The 24541-nt window shown below is 45.5% G+C and overlaps 1 protein-coding gene across 2 annotated transcripts in view; it reads right to left on the bottom strand.

Annotated features, from left to right (window-relative positions):
• FLT1 (fms related receptor tyrosine kinase 1) overlaps window positions 1-24541 on the bottom strand; it is a 102245-nt gene that overhangs the window by 5788 nt on the left and 71916 nt on the right. Inside the window, exons 16-29 of one of the 2 annotated variants that reach the window (XM_015852074.2) lie at window positions 22682-22788; window positions 19592-19730; window positions 15141-15245; window positions 12533-12646; window positions 11707-11795; window positions 10146-10305; window positions 9642-9739; window positions 8934-9056; window positions 8121-8232; window positions 6198-6297; window positions 4781-4886; window positions 4575-4705; window positions 4236-4320; window positions 3486-3577 (exon numbers count right to left, since the gene is read on the bottom strand). In XM_015852074.2, the coding sequence (XP_015707560.2) occupies window positions 3486-3577; window positions 4236-4320; window positions 4575-4705; window positions 4781-4886; window positions 6198-6297; window positions 8121-8232; window positions 8934-9056; window positions 9642-9739; window positions 10146-10305; window positions 11707-11795; window positions 12533-12646; window positions 15141-15245; window positions 19592-19730; window positions 22682-22788 (1561 nt within the window). The remainder of the gene's footprint in view (window positions 1-3485; window positions 3578-4235; window positions 4321-4574; window positions 4706-4780; window positions 4887-6197; window positions 6298-8120; window positions 8233-8933; window positions 9057-9641; window positions 9740-10145; window positions 10306-11706; window positions 11796-12532; window positions 12647-15140; window positions 15246-19591; window positions 19731-22681; window positions 22789-24541) is intronic. The other variant, XM_085536309.1, reaches the window with a different exon arrangement.

Raw genomic sequence — 24541 nt, 5'->3', positions numbered from 1 at the left:
TCTCAAGCTGCGTGATTAAAGCAGAGAGCTGCCAGCATAGATATATCCAGAGCCCAATGCAATGAGTTTTTAAGACAAGTGACCAATGCTTTTGATCCCAGTGCCTCCTATCTCAGCCTGCCCTCAGCAGCAAATGCAAACTGTTGTTTTTTATTGAAAGCATTCCTGTCCTGCAACGAACTGGTTATCCTTTAGGCTGCCTTTTGTACAATGCAATACCATTTAGCAGAGGAGGTCTTCTCAGATGAGTAACAGCTTGAGATGCTGTTCACCTTACAGCACTTTCTTGCCCTGATTCTGAGAGTTCCAAGCTTAAAAGCTTCAAATGTTACACAAAGTTGCAGAGAGTTTTGTGCTGTTGAGCTTGGATGCTGAAGTTTTACCTGTAGATGCAACAAGCCAGGACAAATTCCATCTTTGATTAAGTGTGAAATCCCAAGTTATGTAGGACTATAATGCCTAAAATTACATTCTCTCTCCCTTATGTTTATAAGTTCATGGGTGCTTTGACCCTCTCCTTTTAGAAGGTCAAGTACCTTGGCTGTCCTACTCTCGAATTCCACTGAAAACAGAACATCTGCTGAGACTGAGAGCTCAGGATTTTACTTTTAATTTGCACTGTTAGATGTGTGTGATTAGCCCAAGGCCCTTCCCAACTAGGAGTCAGACAAGTAGCACTTTCCCTTAGATTTCATGCTTTCTTGCATCTTTAACTCACAAGCCCATGTGTTTTGTAGAGAGTGAGGTCTACAGTAGAAAGCTTGGAGGGTCCTCCCAATCAGACCACTCCATATTTGTTGGTAGGTGGATGGAGTTTATGAGGAGTCTGCATGATGAGTATTGCAGATGCGTCCCATGTTTTTACATTGCATCTGTTGGCAGATGGACAAGTAATTGCCTTGGAACAAATTCCATAGCTATGTGATAAGGTTAGTCACAGCCTCGGTGGACTTTTAAAAATGGTTTCACAAAGAAATGCTTTAGTGAGTCACGTTTGTAATTGCTGAGTCTTAAGGAGCAGTGGGCTGGCAGAAGTGCAGTGTGCATGCTAACTAATGAGCCTTAAAATCACCATACTTGGATCCTCTTATTCCTCATCAGGCTTTGCATCCTGTGAACCTGATTTTTCTTGCAGCCATGGATCACAAGGTTTTGTTGCTGTAGCCCTAGCTTATTCAGAGAGATTCATTACTTAACAAATAATGCCTCATATCTCAAGGCTGACTTGAAGGCCTGAAACGATACTGTGAAGCTTAAATAAAGGAAGCTTCAGTGCTACACTCAGCCTCTACTGAAGCTAACTGACCCATCTTTGTACCAGTAGAGTGCATCTGTTTGTTCTACCTTGAGTGCACTGGTGCACCTGGGCTCCCACAGTGTGATTTTGTGACCTTAGAGTATTGCTCTGTATTTGCCCCCAGACCTGTCTGTTGGGATCTCTTAACTTCAGGCACTGGAAAGATTGGCAATAGCAAGTCCAAGGCATGTGACAGCCAGGTCAGTAGTTGTGCTCCCCACCACCGTCTGGGCTTGAAAGGCTCATCAGGGCTTGGGGAGGTACTCGTGTTTTGTACTGGGATGGGGTGAATGAGGACACTGCCACTCCTGTGAATGCATTTGTCTGCATCTGCATCCTAAAATCCAGCATTGAGGTGGATGGAAAGGGATAAGGAGCGCTCCAATTTTGGCCAGGCATTGCAGTGAATGTGGTCTGGGCTGCTCCTGCCAGGGCTGAGCCCTTCCTCACCCCAGCGCTGGCACATCTGCCCTGGCTGTGAGCTGCTCCTGCTTTCTGAGTCTATTTCAGGGTCATCCTTCTGATAACCCAGCAATCTCAACCAGCTCACTGCAAGGCAAAGCAAGCAGAACAAAGAGGGCAGGAGCACAGAGCAGGACACTTGAGGCGCAAGGGAAGAGGTAGTACTATTGAGTTAGATCAGCTTACATGTGTAGGACGTCTACAAGCTCTATCTTGTCTGGTGTTCAGTATTATGTTTAGAGGTATGTGTGTACTGCTCCAGCTTCAACTAAGTAAAGGATGCTTAGCGAGAAAGCTGCCACTTTTAGGTATGTGTGCACACCAAGGGGTCACTGTTAGCATACATGAATGCTTTTCAGCTGTAATGCTGCAGCAATGCTTGTTTAGCTTGCAGCCAGATGACCTTGTGTGTTCTCAGCCAACTGCTCTGTTCCCTGAGGATTTATATTCTAGCAGGCATGGCTGAGTTCCATTTTTTTTCCTACCCAAGCATTTTTTCCTTATGGAGGCGAGCAGGCTCCTTAAAGCCATCTCGGAGTGAAGGCTGGGCACGCTCCATCCTGCCTGTGCCACCCAGAGGAAAAGGCAATACACGCTTTTTATTTGGGAAGGCCACAGTGTTGGCTGTATGACTGAGAGCAGCCCCTGCAAGGCGCTGTGTGTTTTGGCTGTGCAAGCAAGACTGCCTGCATGCTCCCACACCTGTGTATCTGTGTACTTAAGCACTGCCCTCCTGGTCACTGGAGCTTTTCTCAAAGCACGACCTCCCTCCCTGCCTTGGCTGCACGTTTCAGCTGGCTGCAATTGTTTGCTGAGACAATACCAGGCTGCCTGGTGCAGAGGTGAGTGACCCAGAATGGCCAGGCTGGCCTTGACCTCTTGCCAGGGAAAGCCTGGGCCTTCCTCAGTCTTTCCCCGTTGCCAGCTTGGCCGGGCCCAGGGTAGGCTTGGGCTGGCTGTGAGCAGAGAGCTGGAACTAGCTGCAGGCACTGCCAGCATTGAGAAGTGTCTCCCACTTACTTTCAGAGTTGGTGCTGGTGCAGTGCAGTGCTGAGCACAGCCCTCACTCCCTACTTGGGCAGCTGTCAGGAATTAGGTGGAGGAAGGTGGCCAATATATTATAGTGCTTAAAGGCAGGAAGAGAAATGAGGCCCTCACATCCATCTATTGTAAAGTTGCCTCTTCAGCATCCTGAGCCCATGGGTGTTAAATGGACCGTGCTTAGCTGACTCATGTAAAAAGAGGGCAGCAACCAGCAGTGGGAGCCTTGTCCTGGCTTGGGTGCCCTTGGGAACGTGCAGAATGACTGCAAATCCTCCTCAGCCAAGTGTTCCTCCTCCCCCTCATTAAGGGCTGGTTTCCTGCAGCCTCTGCCTTTGTGGCACATGCCTGCCCAGACTGGCACAGAGCTGATGGACAGAGCGCTAACCGGTCCTCAGGGCAATGGGCATGGAAGGGGCTGAGGGCTATTTGCCTCTCTGAGGAGGAAAGGCTGTGGGAGTTGATTGACTCCTGACCCAAATGCTTAGGCAGGGGTTTGGCCAGGTCATGTCCAGATGGCCCTTTCCACTGCAATCATCCTCTGGTTCTGATGACATCTTAGCAAGGAGCATTGGCAGGGCCTGGGCACACCACAGCTGCTTTCGTTAAGCCTGATTCAGCACAAGGACATTGAGTCCCTCCTCTGACCTCAAACGTAAAGCAAAAGGGAGTATAAAATACAGACCCAAAGAGTGTCCACTTCTGCTTGCTGCCTGTCCATGTAAAGCGTTTCAGTTCTTCTGAGGCCAGCACCATCCCACTGTCTGCTTGGTAGTCCTTAAAGAAAACAGAAACCTATTAGTTGTTAGCTGTAAAAAGCTGCCTGGCTTGATTCCTATTTAGTAGGTTTTCTTGTTTCTTTTCCAAACTGTTCTCATTGTAGGATGCAGTGAACACATACACGTGCTGTTAATGCAGATGTAGAGTGATAAAAGAAAGGTGCCTAAAAGCAAGGTGAGGGTCTGGCCAGCCACCATATCAGCCATGAGAGCATCTCAAGCCTTTTCTACCTCCCACTGTAAAACATATATATTGCCTGACTTACTAGAACTACCCACTCACCCGAGCAGCACCGTGCACATGTCCTGTCAATAGACACGGCCCCAGCTTGTCAGCCTGACACTAGGATTTGTTCATTCCGGCAACCTATAGAGGAAGCATAACCCCGAAGTCTTAACTTTTGCACTAATATTCAAATGGAAATACAGATCCAAAGGATTTTAAGCAGTGGTCCCATGCCTGTGGGACCAAGGAAGGGCTGCTGCCACCTGCCAGCTCAGATTGGGCAGGGAGTGCTTGCTGCAAACAGAGCTGATTCTGCATCTCTTGTCAGTAAAGCTTGCAAAGCTGCACAACTCCTTGATCATCTTTGTATGAATCTGCCATGCAAATAAGAAGAAATCAGTTGCTAATAGTTTTTCCAAGAGTCGCTTACGTTAAATACAAGTGTTTTCTTGATGGGGAGCTCTTCAAATGTCTTTATGTGCTGGGGTGGCTTTATTTTGAAAGTATTTATGTATCTGTTGAACAAAAAGAGAACAACTTTGGGTGAGAGTGTGAAGTGCCTAAGCAGGAACTGCTGGTTTTTTTTTTTTGGTGTTTCTTTCTCTATTTGATTAGCAGCCACTGTGGTGGTTTGCAAAAGGAGACCCCAGGGCTGCCCAGATGGCTGGAAGCTCAGGCTGTGTCCAGGGATTTCTCCCAGTCAGGGCCTACCCGTGCTGTGCAGCAAGCTGCAACACCCAACAGACCACCCAAACACTGTGGATCTCACCTGACTCTTTCTGTGCTTCTGCAGTTTGGGCTTGGAGCAGGAAACTTCTCATTGCACAAAGGATCAGACACTGGGGGAAACCCACTTTCAGTTGCAAAGATGGTGTTGAGTGGGATGTAGTCCTTGCCTTCCTGAAAGGGGACAGGAAAGGGCAGTGTTACCCTCATGGACACAGGCAAGGTGGCATCTCATGGGCTCCCATGTACCTGTTGCACACTGGCCTGCAGCAGGTCACCCAGCTGCTTCACCAGCTCCGAGAACCGTGGCCTGTCATTGGGGTTGCTCCGCCAGCAGTCCAGCATGATTTGGTAGCTGTGAGGGTAAAAGGAGCATATGGAGGGTTAGGGCTCCTCTTGATGCAAGGCAGCGCAGGCTTCAATAGCTTTACATTGACAGAGTTAACTCCTGAGCCCGTGAGATTTTATGAAGGCACTGTCCATCACTTACCAGGGCATTTTACTAAGAGTGAGCTTTCCAAAAAAAGAGACAATGGATTTCTTCCCACAGGACACCAGGAAGACCTCGTCAACTGAATAACGTAGCCCAGTAGTCATACTTTCTTTTCTCTATCCCTAATTAAGCATTAAACCTTTGAATAAAACACCTATTAACTGGCAATGTTTAAGTTAAGGCATCCTTAGATGACTTATATGAATGTGTCACTTCCTTGTATTGGCTGAGCGAAGCTTTCCTTCCTGCAATAAAATATGTGGAAGAGCACTGTCACTGGGATAATAAAATCAGCCAATGGTTCATGCTTCCAGATAGATGTGGCTGGCTTGCATCCTTTTGCTGCTCCCAGAACTATTTTTTGGCATGTGTTGCTATTTTGAGTCATGATGCAACACCCAGAAAGGCACTGAGAACATGCCTGGCGGGCAAAATACCCTGGATATTTATGCTCCTATGTGATATACCCCATGAGGTGTGTGTTTAATGTGCTGCAGTTCAGCCTCATGGGAGCAGATGAGGGCAGGACACTCCCTGCTGGGGGGCTGCAGACCTGGGGCCTCAGCTGATCCCTAGTCTCCAGGAATGCTGTGTGGCAGCAGCCGGCAGCAGGAGCTGAGGGAGGCTGAGCCTGGCTGGGAGTCTACAGTCCCCGTCACCTTCCTCTGCCATCAGACAGTGGCTCCAGGAAAGGGTGGACCCTCACCAGTGGCGTGTTTGCAAGGAAGCCTCTACTGCTGCTTCCGAAGTTCAGAAAATGTTCCTAATGTCACATTCCTCCAGCACTTATCTGTGCGCACGTCAGTAAGTGCTAAACCTGGATGGGAATGGGTGACCTTCCTTCTTCTGCTCAGGCGAGACGAGGCTGCATGCATGCTGACTGCACAAGAGAATGGGCGCCAGGGCACTGACCCTGCCTTTGCATGGTCACTGTGGACCCCTGGCCTTGGGCTCACAGCCCACCATGAGTGGCCCTAATAGGTTCATTGTGCTGTTTGCCAACCCTGCCCCATGGGAGGGCCAAGATGTCCAGGGCAACAAGGAGATATGAGGCCATTAATTTCCTGTATGTTTTTGTGGAGTGCTTTTTTGGAGAAGATTATACATTATTAATGTTGCAAGGCGGCCCTAGAGGGTGGAGGGATGCAGGGCAAGTAGAAAAAGGCATCTTACATCTCCTCAGTGGCTTGCTCTGGGGCCCGCATCCTTGTGCCTTCCTTTAGTTTGCTGCAGAAGTCCTCATCTATTTGGACTCCAGGGTATGGAGAGGCACCTGGGGCAACAGTGGGAAAAGAGGATCATCCATGATTGTATTCATTTATCCATCCATATCCTTCCATCCAACCATCCCCATCCATCCATCCATCCATCCATCCATCCATCCATCCATCCATCAATCCATCCATCCATCCATCCATCCATCCATTGAGTTAGGTGGGGAATTGCCTCTGCACACAAGACTCAGCTCTCCTGGCATATGACATGCAAGCAGCAGTCCCCATCCCTGCATTGGCACTCAAGCCCTTGAGTGTGCAGCAACTGCCAGCAGGGTTCAGAGCATGGAGAATAATGATGAAGAAGCACTGATGATGATGCTCCAACCCCTGCTTCTTGCAGGGTAGCAGGGTCAAACCCAGGGCTATTGGTGGTGTTCACCTGACCTGAATTCAGGAAAATAAACATGAATTTGTCTTGAGAGGAATCCCTTAGGAAAAAATAAATCTGATCTCTCTGTGCTTTGGATCACCCCAGATTTTAGTTAGTTAACAAACCCCAAATGCTCAAAACTACCTTGAAAGTACTAAAATCAAGGCTTAAAATCAGATGACTGCACACTTGCTTTGCTTCCCTTCTTTCTGTGGTTTTAAGGTACAGCCTGATGCTGCTGCTGGTATTTTATTTTTCTCTTTCCTGGAGATAAGACAGCATCAGGAAAAGGGGAAATAAAAAAAAAGCCCTCTCTGAGAGCCAGTCAGCAGGTTCCAGGAGCTGGGGCTTTTAGGACAAAGCAGCAGGTATTGTGCAGCTGACTGTAAAACGACACTAGTTGGCAGGCAAACCAGCAACGTGTATTTAAAGTAATAAATGATTGTTTGTCCTGCTAATTGTATCCTATTATTTCCTCTGCTGTTCTCCTCATTTGTCAGTCTCTGTTTTAAACCCAATTAAGATTCTTCTGTTATGAAGGCCATTGTTATTCCCTTGCAGTATGTGTTTTGTATCATCTTCTATTTTCAGCATGGGGAAAAAAAGAAGAAAGAATGAAGAAGAAAGTCTCCTTGGATGTTAATGTTACACTGCACGCTCCAGCTCATCCTGCAGCATCTGTGTGGATGCATGCTCCTGGGGAGGCTGCTGTGCAGGGCCAGGGCTTCAGGCTGGCAATGGGTTCTATGTATCTATGGGCATTGAGGAGATTCTCTTCTCTTGGCTGAGCAGTCTCAACTCTTTCAGTCTGTCCTCTCAAGAGAGATGCTCCAGGCCCTTCAGCATCTTCATGACACTGTGTTTGACCCTTTCCACCATGTGCAGGTCTAATGCGTTTAGAGAGAAGTGAGAGAAACCTGGGTTTTGAACATGGCAGAAAGAGATGTACTCTGATAGTCATGCTAACCTTTATGGCTTTCAGCCTGTCAAGTCAGCTCTCTTGGAAACATAAAATCATTAGGGTTGGAGAAGACCAATAAGATCATCTACTCCAACCACCAATCCATCCCTTCCATGCCCACTAACCATGTCCTTCAATGCCACACTCGTACCTCCAGGGATGGTGGAACACCAGCTCCCTGGGCAGCCTATTCCAATGCCTCACCACTCTTTCTGCGAAGAAATCTTTGCTAATGTGCAGCCTGAACCTCCCATGGAGTGACTTAAGGCCATTACGTCTTGTTCACTTGCTTACTGATGCCCTTACAGGCACAAACATTTTCATTTCTCAGAGGCATGATGTGCACAGTTCTCTCTGCCTGCTCCCCATCTTTGTCTGGTTTAGGTTTTTCCTTATTAAAACCCATGGCTGAGGTGACACACAGGTCTGGCTCTGACAGCAGACCTCTTCCTGGCCCCCTCTCGATCCCAGGAGCAGGTTTAACATACCCAAGGAAAATATCTCCCACAGCAACACCCCATAGGACCACACATCACTTTTGGTGTTGTAGATTTTATCAAAGATGGATTCTGGAGCCATCCACTTGAGAGGAAGTCGAGCCTGGAATGAAGTGGACAAACCTGACTGTTATTTTCAGAGACTTAAGGAATTTAATCATAGATGAATAAACTATATATTGTCATGTAAATAACCACTATTCAAACAGGAACCTGTGGGATTTCCTTATGGGCATCCTAAAGACAGGGGAGAGAACCCTGTGGCCAAAGACAAATCACTCTGTGTTGGAGATGTTCTTGGGAAAGTATTCAGGTATTGCACCAGCAGCCCACGGAGCCCCTCAGCCCAGCCCGTGAGCGTCTCCTGAGCAGTCCTCAAGCCACGTGAATAAAGTTTTGCAGCTAATACATAGCGCTGTCACATTTGAAAGCTACATCCAAATGAGGGTACAGCTGGCAGGTGGGTGAGACATTCAGGAGGAGAGCCTTGTTTTGGAGGGACTGGTTTCCTTGAAGGAAAGTTACTGGGTACAGGAATCACACTGAAGAGCCATCCAGGAGACAAACATCAGAAAATGTCTGAAGTATTATCAAACAAGGGCCGTGTGCTAGTTGCAGTGTCAGAGCATTCTGCTTGAGGATAGACCTACTTTCTGATATATGACACATCACATTCACATAAAAGCTGTGATAGCTTTCAAGCTCTTGTAAGTTCAGGAAATGCGAACATCTTCAGAATGCTCTGGTGGACAGTTTGAAATGGTGTTATAAACATTCGGGTAAAGAAACAGCATCTTGACTTACATCTCCTTTTCTCACATAATCAGGATTCTTATAAATATCTCTTGCGAGGCCAAAATCACAGATCTTCACTACATTGTTCTCAGATAAAAGGATGTTTCTGGCTGCCAGGTCACGATGAATGCACTATAATAAAACAGTTTCACAATCAGGCTGCATTTCCTTAATCCTGCCCACAAATTTCCTGACTGTCTCCCATATCCTTTTTAAAAATAATAGTATTTGAGAGATCAAGTTAATGTCTTTTTTTTTTTTTTTTAAGGAAGTCAACCATAGTTACATGAAATGGATGCAAACAGTGACAGTTCTTTTGGGGAAAAGGAAGAGATTTCCCAAGTCCAGAAAGCTTGGAAAGTTTGGAAGAATTCTTTGATTCTGTGAAAGTCAAATATTTTTAAGCCTATTGATGTTCGCAAGGAAAGCAAAGATTTATCTGGGGCTCCTATATGATGTGTGTTCAAATTGAGGAAAAAAAATCACACCTGGAAGATCATCTCTGAATGAATGAGCTTGACCCACTGCCTCCTGCCATGATCCTGTGTTTATGGACTATGGAGACTTGGATAAACACATGGTTATATTTATAATGTTGAGAGGAAAACGGCTCTTCCTTTGGGACCTCTCCCAAGGAAGGTGTCTCTGAAACGTAGATGTGATTTCACCTCTACATCCCATCCTTCCGCAGGGAAAAGTCCCCGGGGCAAAGCTCACCTTTCTGGAGGAGAGGAACTCCATGCCCCTGGCCACTTGGAAGCTGTATGAAATCAGGTCCTCCATAGTGAGGGGCAGCTTGTAGAGCTCAGCAGCATCTGCACAGGTAGAAAAGAGTTTGTTGCAAAGATCGCTCTTGAGGAGGTTATTTTTCCCCTCTCCTACTGATAAAACTGCTCTTATAAATTCAGTCTTCATAGAGTCGTATTTGAAGGTCAGCCCACTGTCACTGGCAACAAAAATAGTGCTTGCTTTATACCCCACACTCGGCGTTTTCCCCAAAGATAAGGAGCAGTCAGAAGTAACAATCACACATTTTCCTGTCAGATTTAGTAACCCTGGAAATAATCTTTTTTTAAATCTTGTACCCTCTGGACATGACCCTGTGAGTGTCTCCCACGGATGTTTATTAGGGTGATAAATGAGGAAAAAAATTTCAGGGATGCACAGTATGTTGTAAAAATATCACAGACCATGTAGGGACAGGAAGGAATTAATACCTACCCTCCTCGTCCTTCTCCACATCGCTCAGACTTTTATCTTCCTGAAACCCAGAGCTCGCAAAGCTCTCACTGCTGGTAACACTGGCCAGTCTCTGTTTCTTGCCCTCCACTGGCTCGATACCCTTTTTGTCTTTCATCAGCTCTCCTTGCAGAGTGGGGTCCTTCAAACAGGCAGAGAAGAGGTACAACATCAGAGGAGTAGGAGAGCACCACAAGATGCTCACCCGTGGCACGTGTGGTCCCATCTCCCCTTGGGGTAGGGACCCAGCGCCATGTGGTGGGGCTTTGCAAAGCTTGTGGGTGGATACATGCTCCGGACTGCGGCTCTTCTCAGCCTGAGGACATCTGGAAGGACCTTTCTCTTCCACTTGGAGACAAGGGGCACGGGTGGTTGAGTTGAGAAGAAGTGGCCATAAGCGCAGCTGTTCCAGCCCCGCCAAACTAGTGTTGGCTTTTACTCTCAGGCTGCAGAAGGCACTTGCCTCTAAGCAGTGTTTGGCACAGGGCTGTAAGCCCAGGTTTCCAACAAGAAGAAAAAGTACTTGAAATACAGCTGCTGAAGGAAGTGACTGGCTGTTCTCTATTTCTTTCACCTAATGTTTTCATGCAGCAGTCAGTGACAATTTAATGGAAGACACAAAACACCGCTTGGAGAATGCTTTCTTTGTGATCTGGAGAGCACTCTGGCTGCATGGCCAGGCTCCTCCATGGCCATCTCTCTCCCCTGCCATGCTCCATCCCCCTTTGGAACAGAGGCTCAGCCAAATCCCTTTGGAGATGGTTACTCCTCAGCATGCTCTACCACTGCATTCACAGGACCTTTGTGAAAAGTAATAAGATGCCTCTGAGCTCTTGGCAAGGCTGAAAAAGGATTTTGAGCACTGCAGCTCTGGAGTCATGTTCCTAAATGCCACCTCAGATCTTTTAATCCTCTGGGGGATTTGGCTGGATGTACAGTCAGGGATGTAGTTGGCACATTTAGGTTCAGGTTTGTAATAAGAAACAGGCAGCAGATTTGATTCAGAGTGCTTGTGAGATGTGAGGACAAGACTTTAATCTCTTTTCCTCTGGGTAGCCCTGCTCCTCACACAATAAGAAGATTATTGTCAAATCTCTGAACATTAGGATGTCTTGGAACATTGGCTCTAAATGGCATTATCTTGTTTGTGTTCCCAGCAGCGCTGGAATCAGTGGGCAAAACCACTTCCTTCAGCTTCACTGACACGAGCCTCCAAAGTGACCCCATGCTCAGCAGGAATGGGTTTGTCAGCAGAGGGGTGAGAGCATGTGGGGACACTTTGGATAGGATTCACTTCCTCCCACTGGAGATGGCTCTGTCCACATTAATCACAGCAGGCTCCCTGCATAGGCAATGTGAAGAAATGAGCCCTTTCTTAATGCATTACATCCTGCATCAAACATTTAAAGCAGGTCAGGTGAACTGCACCCAAAAGCAGTTTCTCTCCTTTGGTATCAGACAGGCTAAGGAGACCAGTGCAGAGGCTGATATCTGCACTGCTGTCGTGCTGGGCATGATGAACCTGAGGCATATGCCACCTCACCTTGGTGGGGCTGAAAAAATTCCTCTTGCTTTTCAGATAGTTTGATAAATTCCCGTACTTGCAGTATTCAACAATCACCATCAGAGGCCCTGGGAAAAAAGGAAGTGCATTTTAAACACCGTAAAGTAATATGTGAGAGTTTTAGTTCTGAGAAGATGAATAGTCTTTCATGCCCATAGATATCTTGTGTCCTAAAGAAGAAGAAAGCTGTTTGGAGGACACTGGACATGCTAGCAAAAACAGCACTGTTTGTGAAAAGTAGGGATGGGCCTAATTTTGAGTGCTGTGTCATGACCCTGGGTCCTGAGGGACCCTCTGTTTCCTCTTTGGTCAGTTTGAGTTCAGATTGGAGCACAGCAGCCCACACACCATCACTGAGCTAAAATAGGTGACATATCTAAAACAAATGACCACTCTCACTGGCTCTTTGATTTTCCTATCATGAAGGACTTTACAATTGTTCCCTTGTGACTCATCACTTGGGGCAAACAGCTGATATCCATTGCTCCCAGTCTGTTCAGATCACGTTAACCTGAGACAGCACTGGAGTGGGTGAGATAAAAGCCAACAAGTGGCTCCTTATTCAGCATGGTCCAATATTTGCTCTTCTCCTGTTAACACTCAAAGAGAGTTTAAGTAGGGAAAAGGATAATCACTTCATTAAATAGGTAGAGATCTCTTTCTCTCCTCCTCTTTTCTCACCGAGCAGAGGATGAGCTCCAGTATTCTAAGTTAATAACTAGACCTCTGGATGGAAAGCAACAAGGCCAGATGGCTGCTATGGAAGGTCGGTCAAACCATTTTCAGTGCAGTGCTCATTTTTTACCTCCATTTTTTGTGCAGGCTCCCAGCAAATTCACAATATTCAGATGATGGCCAATGTGGATCAGGATTTTAAGCTCAGTCATCAGTGCTTTGTACTCACTCGCTGTGGCCCCTTCTGTAAATGCAAAACATGGTCAACGTGATAAGGCAAAAAACTGGTCCCAGTGAGCTTTACCACTTACTGTCACGTTCCACTGAAATAACTTTCATTACTGAATGTATTTCACATGCTAATATTATTTTCTATTCGTCCCTGCCAAGCATCCTCTTACTTGCAATAAAACCCATAAAAAAGTCAAGCAGTCAACTTCCTCCCAGTAGACTTGGATATATTTAGAAATGAAAGAATTTTTCACATGTTTTGTAGTTGCAGCCAAAAAAAATGAATGAAAAAATAAAAAGAGGTTTGAAGAGTACTAGAGATCTAGAGTAGTTTTTTAACTGACCTGACTTCAGCCACTTAACAGTTACATATTAGTCTGAACTAGTTGACTTCCCAAGGAGTCAGTGGTAAAGCAAGGTATTACCAGAGGCTGATCAGTGCTATCGCCTGTTCAGGGAAGGGATGAACCACCTTTTGGTGAAGCTCCTCTGAGTCTGTTGATCACACAACAAGCCTGAAGTATTGACATAGACTGGACACGTACATTTTAAATGGTTGAACTTTGTGGACAAACTCACTCTTTCTGGATATGATCAATATTAATAGCAAAAGCAGTGATGTAAGGAATCTCACAACTAAACATAAAAGTTTCTACTTAGTGTTGAGCAGAATTTTTCATTCTATCCAAGCAAAATTCTGCTGCAGAATTTTGTTTTGGCAAGAAAACAAGGAAAAAAAAAACCAACAGTGTTATTTTTCATAGACCCAAGAAGACTAAAAAACTTGAATGTTGCCAAGAGTGAGAACTGTCTGGTGAAAAGAACCCAGAGTCGGGTCTTAAAGGGCTTGGTTTCAACATCGTTTTGGAAGCAGATTTTCTTGGTGGACCCCCACAAAACTGATTATCTAATCAGTAACTCAATATTCATCTGTCCCACCTCATGGGAATTCTGCATGTACAAAGCTCATGAATGCCTCCATAGTTACTGGATAATCTGGTGAGGACATAAGGCATGAGACAGATCTTCCCTATCTTCAGGTAGGGAAAAGTGCCCAAAGGACCCAGTCACCACAGGCTCTGTTCACAGGCAACAGAACTAAACAAGTGCTCAGAACACCAGACTGTGGGATTTGCCTGAGGATGGGATGAACTGTTCTCATCATTGACAACGAAGGGAGTTTGAGTAACAAACTCAGAAACAAGAACCTACTCTGCACATGCGTACATAAATCCCACCATGAAGGATTCTTGCAGCTGCCATTGCTCCCACCTGTTCTAGGAGTACCCCTGGTGCTTTGGCTGTAGATGTACATAAAGAAATGCTGAATGTGGCAAGCCACTGCCAGATATTTGATGAACTCATGTATCTGTGTGCTGGCAGATCGCATACTGACCCAGGTTGAAGGCTTCCACTGAAACCAGTGACATGAACAGCTACTGGCCCTCCACTGCATAAGTTCTTCATAGGGACCAAAGTTTTAGTTTCTTCCCATTTCCCAGACATGCTTACTGGAAGATAGTTGCTCCTTGTGTATTGCTAACAAGGCTTTTCTGTGCTTATGGGATAAGAGAGAGGAGGGAGGTTTGTAACCTTGTCAGCTGAAAATTTCCCCTCTGGGGACAATCCTGGAGTTAGCAGTAGCAGGTGCCCCTTGCACAGGCTCCCCAGTGTCCTCTTTAAATTAATTAGAGTCTTTGTCCTTTCCTCTCCAATGATAAAAATGGAGATGATTTCACCTTGGGATGAGTGCTAGTGTATGGCAATTCCATCACCCTACCTGGGCAACAGCATCCTAACACCATGTAATGAAGCTGCAAGTGTCTCAGAGAGAACACACCTGCTCAGCAACTCAGAGGTTTAAATTGCTCAGTCTGTTTTCCTTAATAGAAAGGCCTTCATGTAGAAAAACTGCTGGGCCTATACTAATAGAGAGTGTTAGAATGAGAAGCTAAAGCCAGGCAGATGCAAATGAGCTACAATTCACTTGTTTTTAACAACGAGAGGATTAATCATCAGAACTAATGACCAAGGATTATGTGGAAACTTCCACCTGAGTGTCATCAAGGTGGATGCCTTATGGCTCAGCTAAGTTCCATGTACTGTGCTCAGTGCAGGGTCAACACAGCATAATGGCTCAGCGCAGGATACATAGTAGTAGTTCCCTGCTCTGATCCCATAAGAGTCACTTCATTCCTTCTTTAAGTAATGGAACAAGACTTTAGAAAACTCAGACAATCGGGCTCTTGGTGCACCTAAAACTTCCTCCTGTTCCACCTGGCAATTTATCTTTTCTACTGTGGACATCATTTTTATTTCAGAGTTCTGCTACTTGGATGGAAGATCTTGGCAGCCTTGAAACTGAGCGTGCACATTTTAGATGCTTTAGACAGCCAGGGGCAGGGGGTAGCATCACACAATACTTCTTTCAACAGAATCATGTTAAAAGTGAGATATGATATGATAAAGAGCCTCATTTTTTCCAGCCCTGGTTGGCAGCGAGGTACCTTTCAGCATTTTCACAGCAACAATTCTGCATGTTGGTGATTTCTTAATTCCAAAAGCAGACGCTTGTACCACCTTCCCGAAGGCCCCATGTCCGAGTGACTTTCCTGAAAAGAAAACAGATTGGAGAGAGGCATTCCCATAAAGAAGAAATTTTGCCAGCTAATGAATTGGGAAATAAGGATTTGGAAAGAAAAGTTCTTTGCAACGTCCTACATGTATATTCCTAACATAACGTGAAGTTGTTTTGGTGTTGTTTGGTGGTTTGGGTTTTTTTGTTTGTTTGTTTGTTTTGGTTCTCAGTTGTTTTTCTTTGCTTAACATAATCAGACATATCAGACACAGAGTCACTGTAGGGTTAAAACTCCCTGCTCAGGCTGCCCAGGGCCCCATCCAGCCTGGCCTTGGGCTCCAAGGAGGGGGCACCCACAGCTTCCATGGGCATCTGTGCCAGTGCCTTACCACACTCTGAGTGAAGAATTTTCTCTTACATCTAACATAAGTCTCCCCTCTTCTAGTTTAAAGCCACTGTCCCTTGTCCTGCCACTGTTAGACTGTGTTAGGTTGTTTCATGGTGGGTAGGATGCTTCTAGAACAGACGTTTGTGGCATGGTATCGTTGTCATGCTGAGCAGACCTTAGGAGAATAACCCAAGGGCCCTTGAAAGAAATCTGTAAACATAAATGAAATTCTCCAGCAGTAAAATCTGATGGTCCTTTTCTTTCAAGTCCAAACACACTGCTGATCTCATGATCTCCACAGCCCCACTTATGACTCACTGCTGTATGGGGCAGGCAGCATTGACTTTGATACAGTGCTCACGCAGCCAGTTCTGATCAGTGAGATCTTGTCAGTCAATTCATTATCAAAGTATCTCACAGCCAAGCAACTCATTTAGACTGCATTTGTGCTTCACCTTCATCAGAATCCAGGTGCTGGTGTGTCTAGCCAGTATGTAGCAGCAGGCCTTGTCGAGCAGAGGAAAGGAGCAGAAAACAAAGTCCAGCATTCCATAAAGGAAAATAACAATGGAAAAGCTGTGACACTGAGGCCACATTTATTTCTCAGCCGTGCACCTGTCACACAGCCATCTTCACAGGACAATTCCTTTTCTCTGTGATGGGCATCTGATGCAGAAGAGATGAATCACTTCAAAGGGGGCTGCTTGAGTGGCTTTGACTTGGATGTCTACCTTGTGAGACTCTATAGCTGTGAGAAATCAAACCCTCCCAGACACTCACAAGAGGAGAAGGAAGAATTGCCTCTAGTTCTAAAATAACTGAATGCTGCCTTTTACATGTGTAGCATTTCTAAGCTGCAGTTCTCAGTCAATGGAAAGTAAACAGCATATGTTACTAAAGCAATGGAAAGATGAAGTGGAATACACAAAGCAAAAAAACCTCTAGCATTTATTTCCCCTTAAATGTGCAAAAGTGTTGCATTTTTTACAGTAAATAGAAGCCATGAAGAACTTAATATACATGGCTGAAAATCACCTGCAGAGTGAGCCTCGGTGTGTGAAAGGCACTGAATTTCATATACAAATACAAGTGGAGCAGCGCGTGGTTTGAAGGTCAGCAGCCAACTTCTGTTCCAGTTACTGCAGACAGTTCCTTCATCCAGCAGAAAGATCAGGGAAAAAATGTTGAGACAGGGCCTTCTGTTTTCTTGGGAACTGATGTTCATTTTTAATGTACTGACTGTTCATGGGTTGTAGCAGGTGATGTTGCAGGTTGAGATCATGTAAAACCCACTGTAGCTTCATTTAATCCAGAACTTCAACCAGTTTCCATTGCTGTTAACACTTCCCACATCAAGATAACCCATGCAGTCTCTACTTGGAAAACACACAGGTTGTCTTGTAACACTCCACAGAGCTGCCAACCTTTTAGGAAGGAGAATGACCACTGGAAACAACACTTCCTTCTCTAAACAGCATTTATGATTTAATAAGGAACCGTTATAACACCTGCTCTTTGTTGCTCTTTGTTACTCTGCTATCATGCTAAATCTTAGCACAGAATAGGCTTGCTCTGAATATCCACCGCATAGTTCAAACCCTGTGGCTTATTATGTACACTACATAAAGGATGAATGTAACACTAACAGATGGTCATTGCAAAAGCCCCTTCTGCGTCACATAGTAATTATATAATTATTAAACAGAGCAATTAAACAGGAGAATATGAAGATGGCCATCTGAGCGGCCAACTTGTCCTGGCCCTCCAGTAGCTACCGTGACCAGGTTCACTGTGTGGTATAAAGCACTGCAGTATTTGCATACAGACCAAAGAAGCTCAGTGCTCTCCTTACATTTTCTCTAGCTGACTTTTCAGTTTCTTGGTGGAACTGAGAACTCATTGAAATGAACAGACCTTTCAGTCAAAGAATTTAGGATCAGGAGGTTTCCATTTCCATACCACCTTCACAAGGTTCTTTAATAGATTTCCAGATATCAAAGTGTGTGAGTAGCTAGACCAGAGGAATCAGCAAAAGGCACTTTCAAGTTCCATGCTCTGTGGGTAAGAGCAGAAGCTCAAAGTTGTTCTCATTGCTCAGGTCCTTGGTCATGGTTTGAGCCATCTGGGCTTCACTGTCAGCAGCTCCCTGTTCTCCACTGTGTGAAGGGAAGGGTTTGGCACACAAAGGAGGATGGGAGCAGTGTGCCTGGTAGAGCAGCAGGGTTTGGGAAACGGTGGGAGCAGGGCTCAGGGAGCCATGTGCCTGACCTCATGCAGAACGGGGCAGTCTGACCTCTGGGAGATCAGGAGTGTCGAGCCCACGATCAGCACTTATGCTGATGCAGCATCGTACCGACCACACTGAAAGTGATTTATAACACCAGCATTCTTCTGGCTAATGAAAAGATGACATTTAGATCTCAGCCAGCCTAATCTACATGGAATGTTAATTATATTGATTTCTGTGGTGCCATATGGTATTTTCTCTAACATATGTTGCTGTGGATGAAGGGGGAGTCCTGTCACACAAGCCCTGTACCACACATGTGGGCTGTGTGTCTGTGTTGGAGGAATACAAAGCAAAGGAGACATGGGCTAAAAGCAGAGACTTGCTGCAACAAACACATATCTTTGAGGATGAGTAGGTGGAAAGAGAAAAACACGTATCCGATGCTGAAGGAGTTGCATTTCGAAGTAAAAATGTTTATAAAAAAACATAGAAGCATATTTTGCTCATGAGATGCTGATCCTTGGAGACTGCCAAGGTTATTCAAAGGCTGAGCCAGCTGCCATGTAAGCAGGGTTTGCACTGAGATAATCTTGCATGCTGCACATACCCGGCTTCACCAAATCTGGTTCTCATTCATTGTCAGCATTCTTTATTTGTTTACACCAGTTCTTCCACTTCTAGCTCATTCCCTGGCCATCATTCCTCACCTCCAGCCTCCAAACACCAGCCTTGCAAGATGTGGGTTTTTCTTGGTGTTTACATTCCATTTCTGCTTGATTCTTTCCATGGGATTTACACACAAATAAAGCATCATATAAAGCAGAGATCGTGCTGTCTGCACATCAAGATCTTGGTCCGTCATTGTAAGAAAGCTATTTGAAGACTGAAGGCACTCCAACGCAAGGTTATGTTTCAGCATTCCCAGAATTGTGTACGACAATAATAAATGACTTATCCACATCTGGTCACCTTGTGCCTTCTATCAGGCGAATTAAGTGTGATGCTAATTGTACTCATGTTTTAATTATCCATGGTCCCTGATCCCAAGGGGGCAAGGAGAGTTTGTCATGGCTTTTAGATGAATGCAAAGAATTTCTTGCCCCAGCTGTAAGACCCATCTGATGAATGCCTGAAGGAACAAACAGCACTATAGCAACAGGCTAAGTTTACAGCTCATTTTTTTTAAGTATTGACTCTCTTGCTGAAGTCCTTGTGGTTTCTGGAGGGACTCCTCAGCTCTGCAATTGGTCCCAACCCTCCTGCCTCACAGCCAGCTCCAGGCTGGGCTCAGGGAGGACAGAATGCTCTTGAGCCTGTGCCTCTCACTGGGGTGAGTGAGCTGCAGGTTCAGAGTTTGTGAGGGTATTTACTTGTGTGTGGATTGGTACGTCACATTCCTGCACTTTACGGTGCACTGACAAGAATGTCTATAAATCTGCGGCACAGAGGGAGAACAGAGACAGTAGGCTGGAGAGAGGAGGAAAGGAAGAAACTGGGAGGGGAAGGCTAGAAGAACTCATTTCTGCATAGGCATTTTCCAGCTCAGTGTTTAAGCAGGGAAGAAATGTACAGTAAACTTCAAAATATAGAAACAAGGAAGTCAAATAAACACAGCCTGCTGTGATTCAGCCACAGGGGATGGAGTGCTCTGCATGGAACCTGCAGGACTTGGTGCTGCATGTCCAATCTACATCCAGCACCCATGGTCACATGCACAGCTCACCCAGCAGCCACACACTGATGTGCAGAATGCCAACATTACCCAGCTTCAGACGTTCCCGTGCAATCTCCCACTTGCTGGCATCGTAAGGCAGACGTTCACATTGCTCATCTAAGGGCACTTCGTCCGGATCCATGATGATCGACAGGTAATGATTCGTCTTTGTCTCCGAAAAATAAGGCTACAAAACAAGAATATTCCAAAATGAGAAACAGGAGAACAGCACACGTTGGCAGCTCCCTCTTTGGATCAAGGCTTCCCGGTTAATCCTGTCTGTGGGATGGCATTTCACAGACCAACTGAGGGTTCAGTTATACTATCTTTGGTTTATTTCAATATCGCAAGCCTTTTTGATGTAAAAGAAACTCCTTCCTCTCTCTTTCCCCTATGTGATACATCAGCTTCCTCGATGAAATCAACGTGGGTCTGTATTAACATATGGTGTTACGACACAGGCCCTCTGCATAATCAGAATTATTTTCTTCACATGACTAAACATTGCTGTTAAAAATAACTTTCCTTCACAATTGTGTAAAGTGGCCATATGCAACAGATGGAGTTCAACTGCCTGTGTTTATTGTTTCCATATGCCCAGCAAAGATAGGTCATATGTGGTTACAAGTTGTGCAAGAATGGTCACCAGGGGACTGATGTTATACATTTCTGAATCTGTTTACAAATATTTAGAATTTTTTCCTTTCTTTGGTGTCATTTCTTACAAGTTCACTGAAATACTGGGATTTGGAGGTACTCATCATTACCTGCGTTCAAAAACATTATTGGAAGTGAATTTTCCAGGAGCAAAATTTCTATTGAACAAACATATCACCCACTTCACAAAACCAATGTTAAGGGAAAGTTGAGCCTAATCTCAAAGTTTTCTGCAGTTCATTGATTTCCACTTTGAAATATACTTTCCTTTAAAGAGCACTGAGGTTGGCACTCCAACCCACTGGACTTTTCTTGACACAGGAAGCACTGATATCTCTAGAGAAAAAGTCTGTTTGCTCTTATTTCCTATGGGTTGGAATTTATGGAAAATCTGTTGACTGAGACCACTGATGTTACTTTCCCTAAACACATGGAAATGGCTCAGAGATACATGCTCAAACACACATATATATATCTACACTTTTTCATTGCCCTCTGTGGTTTTCAGCTTTCCTCTTCTACAGCTTGGAAGCACATTCCTAACACAAATTCCAGGCATTTGTTAGATACTGCTGGCTTGGTGTGCTTTAGTTGCAAATGTAACTAGAATAAAATGACAGTAGCTAACAGCTCCTGTTCCAGTTGCCTTTCATCATCTCAAAGCTAGTCCCAAGGAGGATTACAATGGTGTCTGGACAAAAGTCAGGTGGCACAAAGCCCGGCTACCAACCCTCCACTGTCCCTGGGTGGGACGTGGATAAGTGGGACAGAGATGGAAAAAGAAGCATGTGAAGTGTTCCAAAAAACCAGCATTTGTTGGTAGTGATGTGTGTTACTGACTGCTTCTACTGATCTCTTTAGAAGAGCTGTTGGGTGGACCCAACCTAAAGAGCAATAGGAGAGTGGGAAGGTGTAGAGAGCTTCATAGAATCATACAACAGCATAGGCTGGAAGAGATCTTAAAGATCATCTAGTGCCAACAAACTTCCAGGTTGCTTTGTTCAGACACAAAGAATACCAAAGCTCTGGCACAACTGGAGCTTTGCAACTACATTTGGAATGGTGAAGAAGTGCTAAGTATATCATTTGTAACAGACAGGCTTTCAGAAAATTCTCAAGGAGCAAAGAAGATTTTTTTTTCCCACTGTGAACGCATCATTTGTATATGAAACTTGATTTTAAGCTAATTCCAGACATAAATCATTGAAAGAGTTTGTAATAGGAACACAGAGAAGACCATAAACACTGACTAATGTTTGTTGGAAAAGCTTGTCTGGAAAGAAGCCTTCACTTGTCATCTAGTTTTAATCCCTTGCTCTGTAGCAAGAACAATTATTTTATTCTGTTAACAATCTAACAAGCAAAAAACCCCCACCAAAACAAGAACAAAAAATTCCACATCTCCTCACTACTTTTAAAACTTAGATTTTCCCAAGGGCTCACCCCATAGCTTTGCAGTCCTGCTACTAATTATTTTATGATTACTGGTGAACAGACAGAACCAGTCCCACTTTTTGTAGTTTATCTCCAAAGTTCCTCCACAGCTTTAGTCTCTGTTTTTCTCACCCCACGCAAAACTTCCCACACATTTCTCCTTACAAAAGCTTGCAGTAGAAGGAAGGCGGAAGCATGGCTGCTGCCATACAGACTGGGTCCCGTGTTCTCAACTGTCAATAAGAGTTCTTGGTGGGAAACCTAAATCATGGGCAAGTTGAGATAACGTAGTTTTACCTTCCATGGGGAGCTCACACTGGAGCACACTCAGTGGCAGGGCTGAGGATGCCCACTGACCACCCAGCTGAGCAATGGAGGGCAGACAGAGATCAGTGTGTAGGAGTGTGGGAAAGGGTCTTCTATCCCACACTGGCCCACTACCTCTGCACACATCTGCACCCACATATTGCTCCAAGAGCTTTCTGCACCACAAAGGATTGGGTTTTCTGCATTAAGCCATCAGTGCACAGCGTGCACAATCGCACCAGGTAATGGGGACAAGGGCTGCCAGCATAAAGGAGCACTAAGCCACCACTTGAACAAGGAGGAAGGGCAGACAGCATCACCACACTGATACAGGAGCATCTGTGCCAGAGACTGAGCTGCCAAAATAGCTTCAGTGAAACATCACTTTGCAAGTGATGTAATTGCACCAGACACTATGCATTAACCAGACCCCACCAGGCTCTTTGAAGATCTGTCATCCTTACAAGCTGCAGACTTCAAAGGCACTGAGATGCCAAACTCTCTTGGCCTAAAGGCAACGGGGATGCCTTTGGCAGGAGTCAGGCTCCCCGATGGTGCCATGCCCTGGCTCTGCAGCTCACACTCAGCCCTGTGAGTCATGGTTTCCCTACTGACTGCACAGGGAACGATGGAGAGCAGTGAGGCAGTGAGCAAATCCTATTTTTTGTGTTCCTAGCAATACTGGTAGCCTAACACGAAGGAGAGGCAGGCAGAGCTTGGAGAACCCATCACCACTCTTACCCTCTTCAGTTTGCGAATGAAGAGGGTCAGCAGGAGCCAGAAAAGTGTTGCAGCCACACAGGTACAGGTCAGGGTTATCAGCTCCAGGTTTGATCTCTCCACTGTGCCTGGGAAAATCAAGCAGAAAGCATTTTAGAAAAAGACCTGCAAAGCCAGGGACAGTGTGTGTTTCTCTGCCATTAAAATAAAGTACCAGGAATGGCCAGTCACATTCAATGGGGCATTCATCTCTTTTTGGACTCGAGAAAGAATCCTCAGCAAAGCCATTGTGTCGAACACAGACAAAAGTCACTAGATCCAGTAGCAAGTTTTGGGTAGAAGTCAGCCCATCCTTGGGGAGCAGGAGGTGAAGTGGACAGGTGCGTAGCCTGATGATGGGAGCTCAGCTCATGCTGAGCATGGCACAGGCATCTGGAGCCCCATGGAGTGGTGTGGGCAGAAGGGTGGAGGCAGGGTTTCCTCATACCCAGGGCTCAACCCAAGGTGACCCTGAGCAAACAGGGGACATGTGCTGCCCCAGCAATGCTGGCAGAGCCCTGCTGGGAGTGAGGAAGGCTCTTCAACTCCCAGAACAAATTGAACACGGGAAAGGGAAATAAAAATGACAGCAGGAAAGGGAACAGCAGGAGAATATGAACATTAGGAATCTGAAGAGTATTAGAGCTGACTGACAGACCTTAAAAAAATATATGTAACTAAATAAAATTCACTCCACACTGCCACTCAGGGACTCATAAAACTGTTTCAGAGCAATCTGTTGCCACACTTCCCCCAGTGTATTTTCCTTCTGATTGGTAGCAAATGCAAAAAGAACTTGTGCTCTGCCTTTCATTCTAATGTACCCTGTGGTATATAGGAAGGGCAGTAACTCTGCATAGGATCTCACAGCAGTGCTGCCACCTGTACCTGCAAACCCAGCTGCACCAACATCACTGCTGCACGCCATGTGCCCCATTCCTACACTGACAGGAACTACCCGGCTTAATCCACACGATCCTGTGATTACAGCTCTGCAGCACTGGGCAGGGTGCTTGGAGATGCCAAAGGATTCCTATCCTTGGAGGTTTTCACCATTTGGCCAAAGCCATCTCTGACCAGAGGCAGTGTTGCTGATGACTGTGGTTTGAAATGGAGACTAGCTTCCTTTCAGTCCACTCTGGTGATCCTCTGATGCTGCAGGCAGTGGTCTCCTTTTCTTATCTGGTCACTGTATAACCCAGGCTGAACCCTGCTCAGTGACCAAGGGAGTCCCAGATATGCTTCATAGAAAGAGTCTTGATGACTTCAGAGTTAGCGTGGCCCAAAATGTACAACTTTTTAAGGTACCAATCTAGAAAGGTGGATAACTACAACATCTGGCAGCTACATGAAAAGCAAACACCCTTTCCACAGTGTCAGAACTGCTCAGTAAGTTCTTCACAAATGTGATGTTTTCCTTTCTTATCAGCAGAGATGACACAAAGTTGTGGAGCATCACCTCTAATACAGAGCATTTTGCTGTACTGTTTTGACTGTTATAGCTCTGGGTTTCAGTGAGTGTGATGCTGCTTCTTTTGTTCTTCTGCCACCAGCTCTGTCACCAGCTTCCTTCAGGGGTGGTGTGCTGGAGTCCCCAGAAGGAGAAAGGATATGGCCTTAAAGGCAACAGAGACCAATGCAGTAGAGCTGTCCCAGACAGCTTGTGTCCCCGTTGTGTCTAGCAGACTGTGCCACCAGGTTGGAGTGACATGCCCCTTTTCCATCTGCTGGCAGCTGTTTGCTGTCCTTGTTCTGTCTTTTCAGATTCAGTGTCCCTTCAGTTCCTCAGCCAAGAGCAAATGGACAGCTTGCTCTGACATGTCCACAAACATGGCCCCACTC

Source organism: Coturnix japonica, chromosome 1, assembly GCF_054131305.1.
Source record: "Coturnix japonica strain WE chromosome 1, WE-NBRP24, whole genome shotgun sequence".
NCBI classification, from domain to species: Eukaryota; Metazoa; Chordata; class Aves; order Galliformes; family Phasianidae; genus Coturnix; species Coturnix japonica.
Note: the sequence above shows the minus strand (reverse complement) of the source record. Positions and strands in the feature narration are given on the sequence as shown.